We start from the raw sequence: 13,993 nt of genomic DNA on the forward strand, positions 1-13,993 counted from the left end.
GCTAGGGACCTTTGGGGAAGGAATGGAAAAAGCATGACCATATACAAATACTATATTTACAGGGTCTTTTTACCTGGACACTCAGCCTTTCCTTCTGTCATTGTGTTCTGGATCTGAAAACTGACTCACATTGGAAGCTGAGTAATAGACCTTGACTTTTAATTGGAGTGCCTGTCTTCAGCCTCCTGGTCATGTATCCTTGGTTTCTTTGACTGCTTAGATCCCCATGCCTCCCTAAGAGTTTGATCCACCTGGCTGTATTCCAAGATTGTTACTCATGATAATTATATCCAGGGTCCGTGAGATGTGGTTATCTGCTTCTAGGAGACCTTTGGGCATGAGCTCCTGAGAGAGTTTATTCTGTCATTGGACATACAATTTTGTGGAAATCCTTTCTTATGCAGCAGAAATAGGCTTCCTGAAATTTCTATCCATGTGACCATAACTTTAGGTAGTTGAAAGTAGCTACCATGCAAATCCTTTCCCTTATTTCCCTCAAAATGACTAATTCCTCCTGCTTCTAGACTAATTTCAATAGAGTCTGATCTTCACATTCACCAAGAAGATAGGAATGCCCATCCTAGGTTATCTGGAGGGGAGAGAACCCATGTGCCCCCCTGAGATATGATAACATATGAGTAAAATTATAATAATAAACAATAACATGAATGGAGTGTTTACTATGGGCCAAGCCCTGTGCAAAGCACTTTACTCACATTATTGCCACAACAACCAGTAATTTATGCAACAAATATTTATTAAGCACCTAAATCATTCTAGAAACTGGAGATACAGCAGTAAAGAATACAAAAAACCCTGCCCTTATAGAGCTTACATTCTAGAGGTGGGAAACAGGCAATAAATAAGATAATTAAGTGCTATATATAGTATGTTAGGTGTTGAGTGTTAAGGAGTATAATAAAATTAGGAAAGAAGTTGGGAAATGCCAGACGGTTTGCAATTTAGAGATCATGTTCAAGGAAAGTCTCTTTAAAAAGTAAGTCGAGGGAAGCCCTGGAGGAGGTAATAGAGTAATTTTGTGGGTAACTGGGGAAGACCGTTCCAAGGAGAACGAACAATAAGGGCAAAGACCCTGAGGTAGGTATCATTATCTCCATTTTACAGATAGTTAAAAGACTTGCCCAACAGCCACTGCTCGAGGATGGAGCCAGCATTAAAACTCAAGTCTATCTGACGTTAGAGCTGGTATGTTATACACCTGCCTAGTGACTGAGTGTAAGTCACCCTAGACAAACTAGAAATGCTCCTAATGACACAAAAGCTTGCAAGAGGGAAGCAACTTTCTTAGATTGATACACGTAGGTGATGGTGGAACTGAGATCAGAGTGCCATCATTTTCACCTCACCATCCCTACCTCCAGAATCCAGGTATTTATTCTCAGGCTAGAAATTTCTCCCAAACCAATGAATGGACTCAATAAAACTTTATCAATGTATTTTACTGAGAGTTATTTTAAAGAGTTGTCTTGACCCAACAGCATAAATGATGTCTCAAGCTCCGATTTCTCACATTGGCAGTAGATAACAAAGCATAGACTATAAAGTTAGATCCTTCCAACTTGAAAACAGGCTCCACACATGTCTCACTGTGTGATCTTGGGCAAGTCCTTAAACAGCTCTGATTCCCATTATCATCATCCGTAGAACGAGGATAGGAATGTGTCTCAGGGATGTGGTGGGGATTAGATAAAATATATGTACAGCACCTTGCACAGTGACTGGAATATGGGAGATGCACTAAATGTGTTCGTGTCTTCTCCCCTATGTGGTTAGTTGTATTTTCACATGCACAACTCTTGCTTTCTTAGTGTATTATAACTCCACTGAGGGTTGAGAAATTGTCTTCTATAGCTAGGAACTCACCATGTTTTAGAGTATATGGTGGCACTGAGTGAATGCTTACAAGTGATTCTTTGATTGCTGGATTAGTGGGGAAAAGAAAGAAGAGTAATTATTGCTTTGGGATTCTGTTGATGCAACAATCATCTTGTTGCAATATCTGCCAGCCTACTGCTCACCACTGAAGACATGACTGGCCAGGAGGTATCCTCTTATTCCTTCAAAAGTCAGTATGTGTCATTCTGGAAGCTAGACCACTTTTCAGGTAGAGGAAGACTTTTCTTCAGTCAAGAGAAGAGGAGTAGTTGCCATCATCAGGATGCATCCAAACCATCAGTAGGTTCTTGCAATTTCCTGGTAAGAAGCAGAATTCCAGTTTAACTCACAACTTTAACACCCTCTGCCCACAAATCTTTCATCGGGGCTGCTATCAAAGAGTCAAATTGACCGATTTCAGTTTTTATTTCTTTTGCCCACCCTCTGGCAAGATCTCAATAAGCAGCTAACCAGCTGAAAATAGGAGGAGAAGGAAAAGGCCCAGACCCTAGATGATTCAGGAAATGGCTCATCAGCCATCAAAAACTGAAGTTACTTTTTCATTCATATAATGTGGAGAAAACATTCCCTATGGTAAATACTAGGAAGAGTTCAATGGAGTGACCTATTTATATGTTCTTTTTTTAAGAAAGAAGAAGTGAATCATCTGTGTAATGCTTTCCCCTGCATTAGCTTGTTGCAGTCTCATAGCAACTGTGAAACAGTAATTGATGCCTATGTTGTACAGATGAAGCAATTGATCCCCATAATATTTAATGACTTGAATTATACAGCTGATAAATTGCAAACCCAGGACTTACATCTGAATGCTTTTAACTGAGTCTAAACTTTTCCTCTGCACTTCATTTTTCTGCCTCCTATTATAAAGGGTCAATGAAAATTTAGAGGAATGAGCATTACAGAACTGTTGTTTCTTGTAGTGAATCACACATAGAACCCAGCCTCAATACAGATTTTTTTTTTTTCTCTTTTTAGGGCTGCACCATGGCATATGGAGGTTCCCAGGCTAGGGGCTGAATCAGAGCCGTAGCTGCCGCCTACACCACAGCCACAGCCATGCTGGATCCAAGCCGTGTCTGCGACCTACATCACAGCTCATGGCAATGCCTGATCCTTAACCCACTGAGCAAGGCCAGGGATCGAACCTGTGTCCTCATGGATACTAGTCAGATTCATTTCCGCTGAGCCACAATGGGAACTCCAATACAGACTTTTTAGAGGAAAAAAATAGTTTTTCAAAATGTATTGATGTATCTAACATTAATTTGTACTTGTCTCCGAAGAACTAGAAAGACCTCACAGGGAGCTCCTGTTGCAGCTCAGCAGAAACGAACCCGACTAGTATCCATGAAGATGCAGATTCAATCCCTGGCCTCTATCACTGGGTTAAGGATCTGGCATTGCCATGAGCTGTGGTGTGGGTCAAAGACTCAGATCCTGAGTTGCTGTGGCTATGGCATATGCCGGCAGCTGCAGCTCCGATTCCACCCCTAGCCTGGGAACTTCCATGTGCAGGGGATGCAGCCCTGAAAAGATAAACAAATAAATAACTTCACAGTTGTGATGCTTTACCCCAGTCACTACAGAGTAGAGGGAAGAGTGTCAAGGTTCCCATTTTGCGGCTGGGAGATCAAGAACAAAGAAAGAAAAAGTGTAGCAAATTTGGGCAAAGAACCAGTAATTCTAATTTCTAGACTTGGCCAAGTTCAGCTTGACAAACTTTCAGAAATAAATCAGATCTATAATACAGTGCCAAAACATTATCATACATTTATGTATTCTCTTATAAAAGAATAATGGCAAAAAAATATTGTTGTGTTAGATTGAGAAAGTTATGAAGAAATGTCCGCAATTTTACATATTTTATAATGACTTTATATTATCTTCTAATAATATAAAAGTAAGATAGAAAGTAGTAATTATATTTACTTTAGTGGCTGTTAGGAAAATACCCATTTGCCCAGGGCTAGGATACTTCTTTCTATCAAATTCCCAATAGGACAATTGATTAAATCTGACACTTTTGGAAGACAGATTTCTTCTGGGTCAGAAGCAGTAATAATATCGTCTCAATGACATATCGAAGGTGGAAGTGGTTCTCATGGAATCAGCACCCCGTACTCCAGCAGCAATGGCCTCGATTTCCTCTAGTATGCCTCAAAATGAGCAATGATATAGAACTTGATTTTTTCAGACTAAAGTCTCTTAGAACAGCTTAGGTAGCAAGGCTTTTCCTTGTATTTTTAGCTGAAAAGGTTGGAAGATTTTTCTTTCAATGATTTCAGTAAATGATGCCCAATTTACTAACTTTTTTAATTTCTCAATTATTTCACTAGCTTTTCTAGTTCCCCAAGTTGCTTAGAATCCTGGAGCTTAAGGGGAAAAGAGTCAAAGTTTCCTGTCTGCAGATAAGGAAACTGAGGCTTAGAGAATACACTTTTAAATTGAAAGTAAGTATGTATCATATCAGAGCAGGACGTGGCCTGTATTATATTTTTCCAACTAGAATTACAGCTGCTCTATAAAGAAAGTAGAGCAGTTCCTCTCAATATTGCTGGCTTTCTCAATTATAATATTCATTAGTTTAGCACAAAGTACTCTAGCCCTTGGTCCTTAGAGCTTAAGAGTAAACTTGAACTATGATGTTTTCATGTTTTATAGTGAGAGACAGACATTGCACATGTAAGAACTTACACATGGACAATTTCAATAATAGGTTTCCATTTCACTTGTTTTCTTATAGGAAGATATTATCCCATGATTTTAAAATCTGAAATAAGAGTTCCCATTGTGGCTCGGCAGTAACAAATCCGACTAGTATTCATGAGGATGTGAGTTCGATTCCCAGCCTCGCTCAGTGGGTTAAGGATCTGGTGTTGCCATGAGCTGTGGTGTAAGTCAAAGACGTGGCTCGGATCCTGCGTTGCTGTGGCCATGGTGTAGGCGGCAGCTGTAGCTATGATTCAACCCCTAGCCTGGGATCTTCTGTATGCTGGGGTGTGGCCCCAAAAAGCATTAAAAAAAAAAACTTAAAGTCTATTAAATCAAAAGAAAAGGGAGTCATCCCTTTTGATCTAGGGGAACTCTGGAGCTTTGCCAGGAGGTGCAGAGCAAGCACAATATTCAGGCAGCAGAATCTCATGGAGTCAGGGGCTTAAGCTCTAGGCTTGATCAGCTCTTTTCCACATGATTTTGAGAAAATCCCTTAATATCATCAGTCTTCCTTGTCAAAGAAAGGGGTTGGACTAAACAACCTTTAAACCATTTGGATGGCATGAAACAGACTAGTTAATTTATGCAGAAAAGGAACGAACCAGAAAGGTATCAGTTGGGTCACAAAACTTCAGGAAGCCTGGGTAATTCATCTTAGAAAAAAGATGGAATTAGGACAGGTTGATGAGTGGAGGGTGATGGTGGAGGGAGGACAGTGTAGGGGAAATATCTCATTGGAGTGCTATTGCCAATGCCAGTAAGCTCCAAACCCTTTCTCTTGCAGTTCTCTATTCAAGACCCAGAGTCCTAGGACAGAGCCCACTTGGTGGAGGGTAAGTCCATGCATGCAAATCTCAACCAAAGATAATAGCCAAGTTATTCTCAGCCTCCACAAGGCTGCCCATGGCAAAGAGGTTGTTAGCAAGCAAAGGGGCAGATGCTGGGAAGTTAAAAAACAGATCATTTTAGAATGTTTCTAGTAGTTTTCTTCCTCTTCTCTCCCTCCCTCCCTTCTTTTTTTCTTTTTCCTTCCTTCCTTCTTTCCTTCCTTCCTCTCTCTCTTCCTTTCTTTCAATCTTTCCTTCTTTCCTTCTTTCTTCTTTGGGGTTCTTGCAAATATCAGCTGGTTTCTCTGTAATGGGGATTTCAGCACACAAGGGTGAACTATTTCCTCCTAGGCAAATTCCCGTTTTGCTCCAGACTCCCAGGAGGATGAATGCATGGTAGGAAAAAGAAAGGCTGCCCTGGTTCCAGCTGGGCACCAAAAAGCTGGAGAGCTGCAGTACTCACAAGGATCGGAGCCAGAGAGGGCTGAGAGCATTGAGATAGGAGCAGATGGCTAGAACAGTTCACCAAAGACCCCTAGGTACCGCTGCTAGACAGAGGGGTTTCCTTTCAGAGTGCTCCCATTAACACATTTTCTTGGCATTAGCCTTACGGCTGCTGGGATGAGTGGCTTTTTTCCTTTCCCAAACTGTCCTTATCAGTAATGCAACAATAGCTAATTTAATTAGCCGACCTGAACAGCAGCCAGTTGGAGCTAATTTGGTTTTGCTAGCTGCTCCCTGATAGTACAGAACTGATAAGCATCCTTCCCTCCAGACAAACAGTGGGGGTTTGAGGGGACCATGAGAGGGATGGTGGCTCCTCCAAAGTCTGTTCTACACCTGTGGGATTTAGCACTTGACCAAAGGCAAGTTATGCTTGAGTCAGTATTCCCCAAGGGCCTGTCAAACTTGTCGGCCAAAAGAGATAAAATAGACAACCAGGAAATTGCAAAGGCGAGGTGCCCAGGATGAGAGTGCTGGAGAAAAAACATTCCCCCTAGCAGAAAGAACACTTGGCCAAAAGATCTGGATCTCAGCCACTGACTGACCTTCTCCAAGTCACTTTACTTCTGCGTCTCAGCCACTGATGCATAAGAATGATATGCAGGATATATGCATAATATACATTATAATACCATACACAAAATACAAAGAATAATTACTGCCCTACTTTGTTCACAAACATGCCATGGAACTCCAATACTATAACGAAGATGAATACTCTGGTTTCTCTTCAGATCCTATAAATCTTTCGCCTTTTACTATAACGAAGATGAGATTTCTTTGACGTGCATAAAGGACTATGCCAATGGAAAACATCCGGTAACTAGCACACTACCATGAGTGTGTGCACTCTCTGTTTCTTAAGGGCCAGAACCAAACACCATTCCTCTCTGTGCCTCTAGCACTGGACATGTGCCTATGCATGGAAGGTCCACATGTGTTTGTTGACTGAGTGATAGAGAAATAGGAGTATAAGGAGATAGGTAGGCATAGTTTAAAGAATGAGGAGGTCAACACACAACGAAATATTGTAAAATATAAGCCTTCTTTTCAGTTCAGTATCTTAACCTTCTCCGTCCTTGACAAAAGAGGTTCAGAAAGAAACTAATGTTGATGTCAGGTTTATTTCACAGAACTTTCCAGCCCACCTGCATCTCTGCCCACCATCCTTCCAGTGAGGCCCACCCCTGCCAGTGAAGGACCACACCCAGAGCACATGTCATGGTGTACAGAAAGGTAGCCAAGTCAAAAAAAAAAAAAAGGTGTGTTTGGGGGGTCTTGTGGAGTTCCCATTGTGGCTCAGCAGGTTAAGAACCTTGCTAGTATCCATGCTGTTTGATCCCTGGCCTCACTCAGTGGGTTAAGGATCTAGTGTTGCTCTGAACTGGGGCATAAGTTGCAGATGCAGCTCAGATCTGGTGTGGCTGTGGCTGTGCTGTAGGCCGGCAGCTGCAGCTCTGATTCGACCGCTATCCTGGGAACTTGCATATGCCATGGGTGTGACCTTAAAAAGAAAAAAAAAAAAAAAAAGAAGATTCTTGAGCCAGATAGCCTCGGTTCAAATTCTGACCCATCACCAGCTAACTGTGAGAATGGGTAGTTATCATAACTCTATCTCAGTTTCCTCATCTCTAACTGGGGGTAACAATATTTCCACATACTTTCTAGGCTTCTAGGTAGTGAAAATTAAAAGAGCTAATTCATATGTCACATTTAGTGTTCTCCTTGGCACAGTATATGCCAACTATTATTACTTTATAGTGAGGACTGAAGGACATCAAAGGGCTTTTTTTTTTTTTTTGCCTTTCCTAGGGCCACACCCACGGCATATGGAGAGTCCCAGGCTAGGGGTCTAATTGGAGCTGTCGCCACCGGCCTACACCAGAGCCACAGCAATGTGGGATCCGAGCCACATCTGCAACCCACACCACATCTCACGGCAACACCAGATCCTTAACCCACTGAGCGAGGCCAGGGATCGAACCAGAAACCTCATGGTTCCTAGTCAGGTTCGTTAACCACTGCACCACAACGGGAACTCCTCAAAGGGCTTTTGATTTAAAAAATGTTTCTATCATTTAAAATTTATATTTTAAAAAACTGCAAAATTAAGTGCTTACCATGCACAGATTCTGTACTATTCAGTTTCCCTATATTACCTCATCTAATCTTCACAACAATACTATAATGTAGCTTTTTATTACATCCATTCCATGGATGAGAAAAGTAATCCTTGGAGAGGTTAAGAAATTTACCACTTAGTACACAAATAGTAAGTGACAGAACAAGAATCTGAACTCTTGATTGGGCCCAAAGCTAAAATTAAATAAAATACATATAATTATTCAAAGTCCTTATATCTCTGTAATTAAAACAAAGAAAAAGGAAACACTTGGATGAATCACAAAATAACTATGCCATGTGAGAGAAGCCAGACCAACAAAAAAAGTGTATACTACATGACTCCATTTATATAAAACTCTAGAAAACGCCAGCTAATTACAGTGACAAAGAACAGATCAGCGGTTGCTTGGGGAGGGTATTAGGTGAGGAGGGGTGGGAGGGATGGATTGCAAAAAAATCTTTTGGAGGTGATGGATATGTTTATTGTCTTGATTGTGGCAAGTCCATCATCGGTGCATATGTATGTCAAAACTAACCACGTTGTGTGCTTCAAATATGTGTAGTTTATTGTATGCCAATTATGCTCAATAAAGCTGTTAACAAAATAGGAGCTACTTTTATACCCTCAAAATCTGACAGTTAACCAAAGGGTAATTAACCATTATTCAGGACAGAGCTGGGCAAAAAAGCAACAAATCCTGGAGCATCAGGACCTCTGAGGTCACAGGTGTGTCACAAGATTCCGTGTAGTTAAAAGCCCAACCTGGTTCTCACTTCCTCCTCCTTGAACTAGGAGCTGATGACTTGGCAAGTTACTTAGCAAAATCTTCGTGTTCTCACTGAAGGTGAGAACCTAGAGATGAGACAGTTAAATGAGGGGCCGAGCCAGCGTGGGCCCTCAGTGGAGTGTCTGGCTCCTGGTAACCCCTGAAGATTATCTGCTGAATGTTAGGAAGATGGGTGGAAAGTCTGAGTGGGGCTTCCTGGGACTTTGCTGAGGGGCGGGGCGCGGGGTGGGGGGGAGTCAAGTCCACCGCCGGGGCAGGAGGAATGGTTATTCTGTGTGTACCCCAAAGGAGGAAGTGGCCGTCATCCCACAAATATGTGTCCTGAAAGGTCTGAGCATCAGAGGGCTGTGATCGGTCACTGGGTCACACTTTCTCTCATTTCCTCCCGACCCCTCCCCGTCCCCAAGTCCCCTGCCCAGAATGCAGAAAGCAAAACAACACCACCCGTGACACGGCTGGGGCCAGGCTTTCTGCTTTTCTGCAGAAAATAGTCACACATTCTGCTTTCATCCACTCCTCTGTTACCTTAACGTGCTGGTCTGGAGGATAAATGAGATAATAAGCACACAGCCCTGCACACAGCGTCTGGGTCACGGGAGGCGCTTGATAAATGTTCATCCTTTGCCCCATCGCCCTTAGAGAGGAGCTCTGACGCCTCAGAAATGCAAATCCCTACACCCTCACCTCCATCTACTTTCTGTTTCCCTACGTGGGAGCCTTTTTACTACCCCTTAAAGCCGCCCAGAATCCCTTGCCTCTGCTTATTGTCGCTCGGAGTCCAGGGCGAGGGCAGCGCAGGTGGAAGTCTGAGCCTCCACGCAGTGACTGAGCTCGACCGATGGGGATCTCGTTCATCTTCACTAACGTTGCTGCACCATCCATTTTAAATGACATGGAAGCCCGACCCGTTTATCAAGACCAGCATACTACTCTGTTATGATGATTATTTAGCATTCACAAAACACTGAACTTGCAAAGTGCTTAATAATAATTTATTTATTACCTCATCTAACTACACACTAATGGAAAATCCAAGGGGTTGTCTTGAGGGCACTGACCTCCACTCTGGAGTCACCTTCCGCCATCTCCAATAGCTTGCCCAAGTGCTGGCTGTGAAATATTTTAATGAAAACTACTTGGTATATACAGTTATAGGTTTTTTCTTTTTGCCATTTGTAATGTATCTACTGAGATAATCCTCTTACTTGACAATTAATAAAAATAAGCATACAGTTATAACAAATCACTGAAGCCATAGCTCTCCAGAACTGATATGGAGCCTCCAAGAATAGCTCCCAGGTGTGTGGCAGACATGGAAAGCCACCACTCACAGCTCCCTTCAAGGAAGGGCTCACTGCCCAGCTCTGAGCAGTGCGTTAGCTGGAGGTTTCTGGCTGGTAGAAACTTCAGGGTCCACCATAGTGACTGAGCATGGTCTTGGTATAGGGGTTAGTCATTTCTGCCAACATGAAACTCTTTTAAAAGGCAGCCTTGGTACCACCTTGAACCAGCCAGAATGGCCATCATCAAAAAGTCTACAAACAATAAATGCTGGAGAAGGTGTGGAGAAAAGGGAAATTTATTACATTGTTGGTGGGAATGTAAATTGGTGCAACCACTGTGGAAAACAGTATGGAGATTCCTCACGAAGCTAAAAATAGAATTACCATTTGATCCAGCAAGCCCGCTCTTGGGCATCTATCTGGAGAAAACCATGTCTGCAAAAGATACATGTACTCCAATGTTAATTGCAGAGCTATTTACAATAGCCAAGACATGGAAACAACCTAAATGTCTACCCACAGAAGAGTGGATAAGGGAGATGTGGCACATATACACAATGGAATATTACTCAGCCATTAAAGGAAAGAAATAATGGTATTTGCAGCAACATGGATGGACCAAGAAATTATCATGCTTAGTGAGGTTAGTCGGATCGTGAGACACCAATGTCATACGCTAGCACTCAAATGTGGAATCTAAAAAAAGACTCAGTGAACCTATTTGCAGAACAGAAAGTGATTCAGAAACACTGAAAAACTTAAGCCTTCCAAAGGAGACAGGGTGGGAGTCGGGGGATGGGCTGGGGGTTTGGGATGGAAATGCTATGAAATTGGGTTGTGATGAATATTGTACAACTATAAATGTAATAAAATTCATTGCATAAAAATAATAAAAAAATAAAAGGCAGACTTTGTTCTGGAGCTCTCCTTTTCCAGGTGTGCATTGCTATTTGATGCCTTTTTTACCCAGTCATGCTTCTTTTCCCCTTTTCCTTCACAGATGTAACTCTCCAATAAGCCTTTTTCAGTCCTTACTCACCTGAGCATCTGCTTCCCAGAGAACCAAGCCAGCCAATAGGAACCTAGAGTGTATACTCTGACAATAAGCCACTTCATTTTAGGCAGGTATCTCTGGGCTGCAACTTTTTGTCCCATATATTTTTTTGGTAAGATTTTTATTTTTTCTATTATAGCTGATTTGCAATGTTCTGTCAATTGCTGCTGTACAGCAAAGTGACCCAGTCATATACATACATACATATATATACATACATATATATATATATATACACATACACATTCTTTTTTTTTTTTTTTTTTTTGTCTTTTGTCTTTTTGTTGTTGTTGCTGTTGCTATTTCTTGGGCCGCTCCTGTGGCATATGGAGGTTCCCAGGCTAGGGGTCGAATCGGAGCTGTAGCCACCGGCCCACGCCAGAGCCACGGGGGATCCGAGCCGCGTCTGCAACCTACACCACAGCTCACGGCAACGCCGGATCGTTAACCCACTGAGCAAGGGAAGGGACCGAACCCGCAACCTCATGGTTCCTAGTCGGATTCATTAACCACTGTGCCACGACGGGAACTCCCCATACACATTCTTTTTCTCACATTATCCTCCAACCTGTTCCCTCACAAGTGACTAGATATAGTTCCCTGTGCTATACAGCAGGATCTCATTGCAAAGTATTAGGATGACTGGCTTTGATTCTTTCAAAGGTCTATCTATGTCTTCCATTCTGTGATACCTGTGACTCTATATGGGATGGGATTCAGTATCAATTCTCTGTCTTTAGCCTTCAAACAAGGGGCTTTTGTGATGGAAGAGGGTCTTGAACAAGCTCCAGAGGCCCCCATTTTCCTGTCTATAACATCCCTGTAATGATTCCACTTCTGTTAAAATGTGCAGTAGAAAGACGATATGAGTGTGCATTGATGTGTATGAAAATTATACAGTAAGAATTTATGTGTATGTGTAAAAGCATTATGTCACATATAACACAAAAATGCATATAATTAAGTAAATAATATCATACTATAGGTGATCTGATATATATATATGCATAAAATAATGGTCAAGACAGAAAATCTCACACCAGGAGATAATAGATAGAAAAGTCTCACTGACATATAGGGAGACAGCACTGTACTCTGAAAAGGTCCAATTCCTGAGTCTGATGGTCCCTACAGTTCTTAAAACAAACTATAAGGTGAGGACAAGCTTAAATTAACCACCCCAAAGGTAATGGCTCCTTGGACAGTGCACGCCTCAGAATTCTGGGGGATTCAGACCCCTTGTTCAGCTGCTCAGACTTGTCACCTATGGAGGTTTGGGTTTTCAAGCCAAGAATCAGAAGGTGTATGCCTACTTCCTTCACAAGGTGTATGCCTACTTCCTTCACATCTCTGTTTTTCTGGGTTTTTTTTTTTTTTCCTCTCTTCCTTTTTTTCTTTTTTACTGTTGTTCGCTAAGCAATCTTTGTAAGGAGTTTGGTCTCCTTCTTTTCCTTGGATTCCTCAGTGGTCTCAGGTCAAAGGTACCTGCCACCAAAGAAGCTGTTAAGAAACTTAATTAGGGTTTTTGAAATTAAAAGCCAACACAAATTTATTTATTTCCATAATGATTTTTTAAAAGCTGCCATTGACAGAGTTCCCATTGTGGCTCAGCAGAAACAAATCTGACTAGCATCCCTGAAGACGCAGATTTGATCCCTGGCCTCGCTCAGAGGGTTAAGGATCCAGCATTGCCGTGAGCTGTGGTATAGGTTGCAGACACAGCTCGGATCTGACAATGCTGTGGCTGTGGCGTAGGCCGGCAGCTACAGCTCTGATTCAACCCCTAGTCTGGGAACCTCCATATGCCACGGGTTCAGCCCTAAAAAGACAAAAACATAAATAAATAAAATAAAATAAAAGCTCTCATTGTAAGTCCCCAAAGGAAGTTGTCATTGGGCACAGGCCCTGAGAGTCACATTGCAAATGGTAGTCAATAGTTTAAGAGGTCATACTGGCTAAGATCTAAAAGCATATTCAACAAAGTTTTGTATAAATTCATGGACGATTGATCTGTAATTAATTAGCATGTGTATGTGGGATATTTGAGACATATGTCACTGCAGCTCTTAGAGGCCTGGTGAAAGAAGGTATATGCCCTAAACTTCCAACTAAGAAAACTCATCAATATTCCTGGTCAAGAGTTGAGGCTCAATTCTTTCAACAACCATTTCAGAACAGGAATCTGGGGCTCACAGAGGCCAGCATGAAACTACCAAAAAGAAGTCATCCCATTTTTACATCATTTACTATTTGGTAAGGGGGCTCATGGCACAGCACAGAATTACTAGGTTGTGTTTCTTCAAAACAGTGCAAAAAAATCCTGCTTGTTATTTCTCAAGATAAGTGGGTACCGTTGAGAAAGTAACATGCCGATCACAGGAATGAATCATGATCCATGAAGCTGCCCTTAGCCAAAACTGCTCTCTAGGATTTTTCTTTTTCTTTTTGTCTTTTTAGGGCCGCACCCTCGACATAGGGAAGTTCCCAGGCTAGAGGCCAAATCGGAGCTGTAGCTGCTGGCCTACATCACAGCTACAGCAATGCAGGAGCCAAGCCATGTCTGCAACTTACACCGCAGCTCATAACAACGCTGGATCCTTAACCCACTGAGCAAGGCCAGGGATCAAGCTTGCATCCTCATGGATACTGGTTGGGTTCATTACCAATGCACCACCAGGGGAACTCCTCTAGTATTTTTTTACAAGGCCCTCGGCCCATCCTGTCCTGTGCAAAATATTAGTGGCTTGGATGAAAGCAGCCAAGGGCAGTGGCAATACACGTGGC

At 42.2% G+C, this 13,993-nt stretch overlaps 1 protein-coding gene across 4 annotated transcripts in view; it reads right to left on the bottom strand.

The window, feature by feature from the left end:
* Window positions 1-739: 739 nt before the first annotated feature.
* PBX1 (PBX homeobox 1) overlaps window positions 740-13,993 on the bottom strand; it is a 346,007-nt gene continuing 332,753 nt past the window's right edge. For all 4 annotated transcript variants that reach the window (XM_085022551.1, XM_085022549.1, XM_005655374.4 and 1 more), the window contains one exon: window positions 740-2,214. Coding sequence is in view for 2 of the 4 variants with exons in the window: in XM_085022549.1 (XP_084878675.1) it covers window positions 2,194-2,214 (21 nt within the window). In the remaining 2 variants the exon portion in view is untranslated. The remainder of the gene's footprint in view (window positions 2,215-13,993) is intronic.

The sequence above is a fragment of the Sus scrofa genome, chromosome 4 (assembly GCF_054392235.1).
Source record: "Sus scrofa isolate SSC_HxYL_T2T_F1_AM1 chromosome 4, Sscrofa_HxYL_maternal_Yorkshire_Landrace_v2.0, whole genome shotgun sequence".
Taxonomy (NCBI): domain Eukaryota; kingdom Metazoa; phylum Chordata; class Mammalia; order Artiodactyla; family Suidae; genus Sus; species Sus scrofa.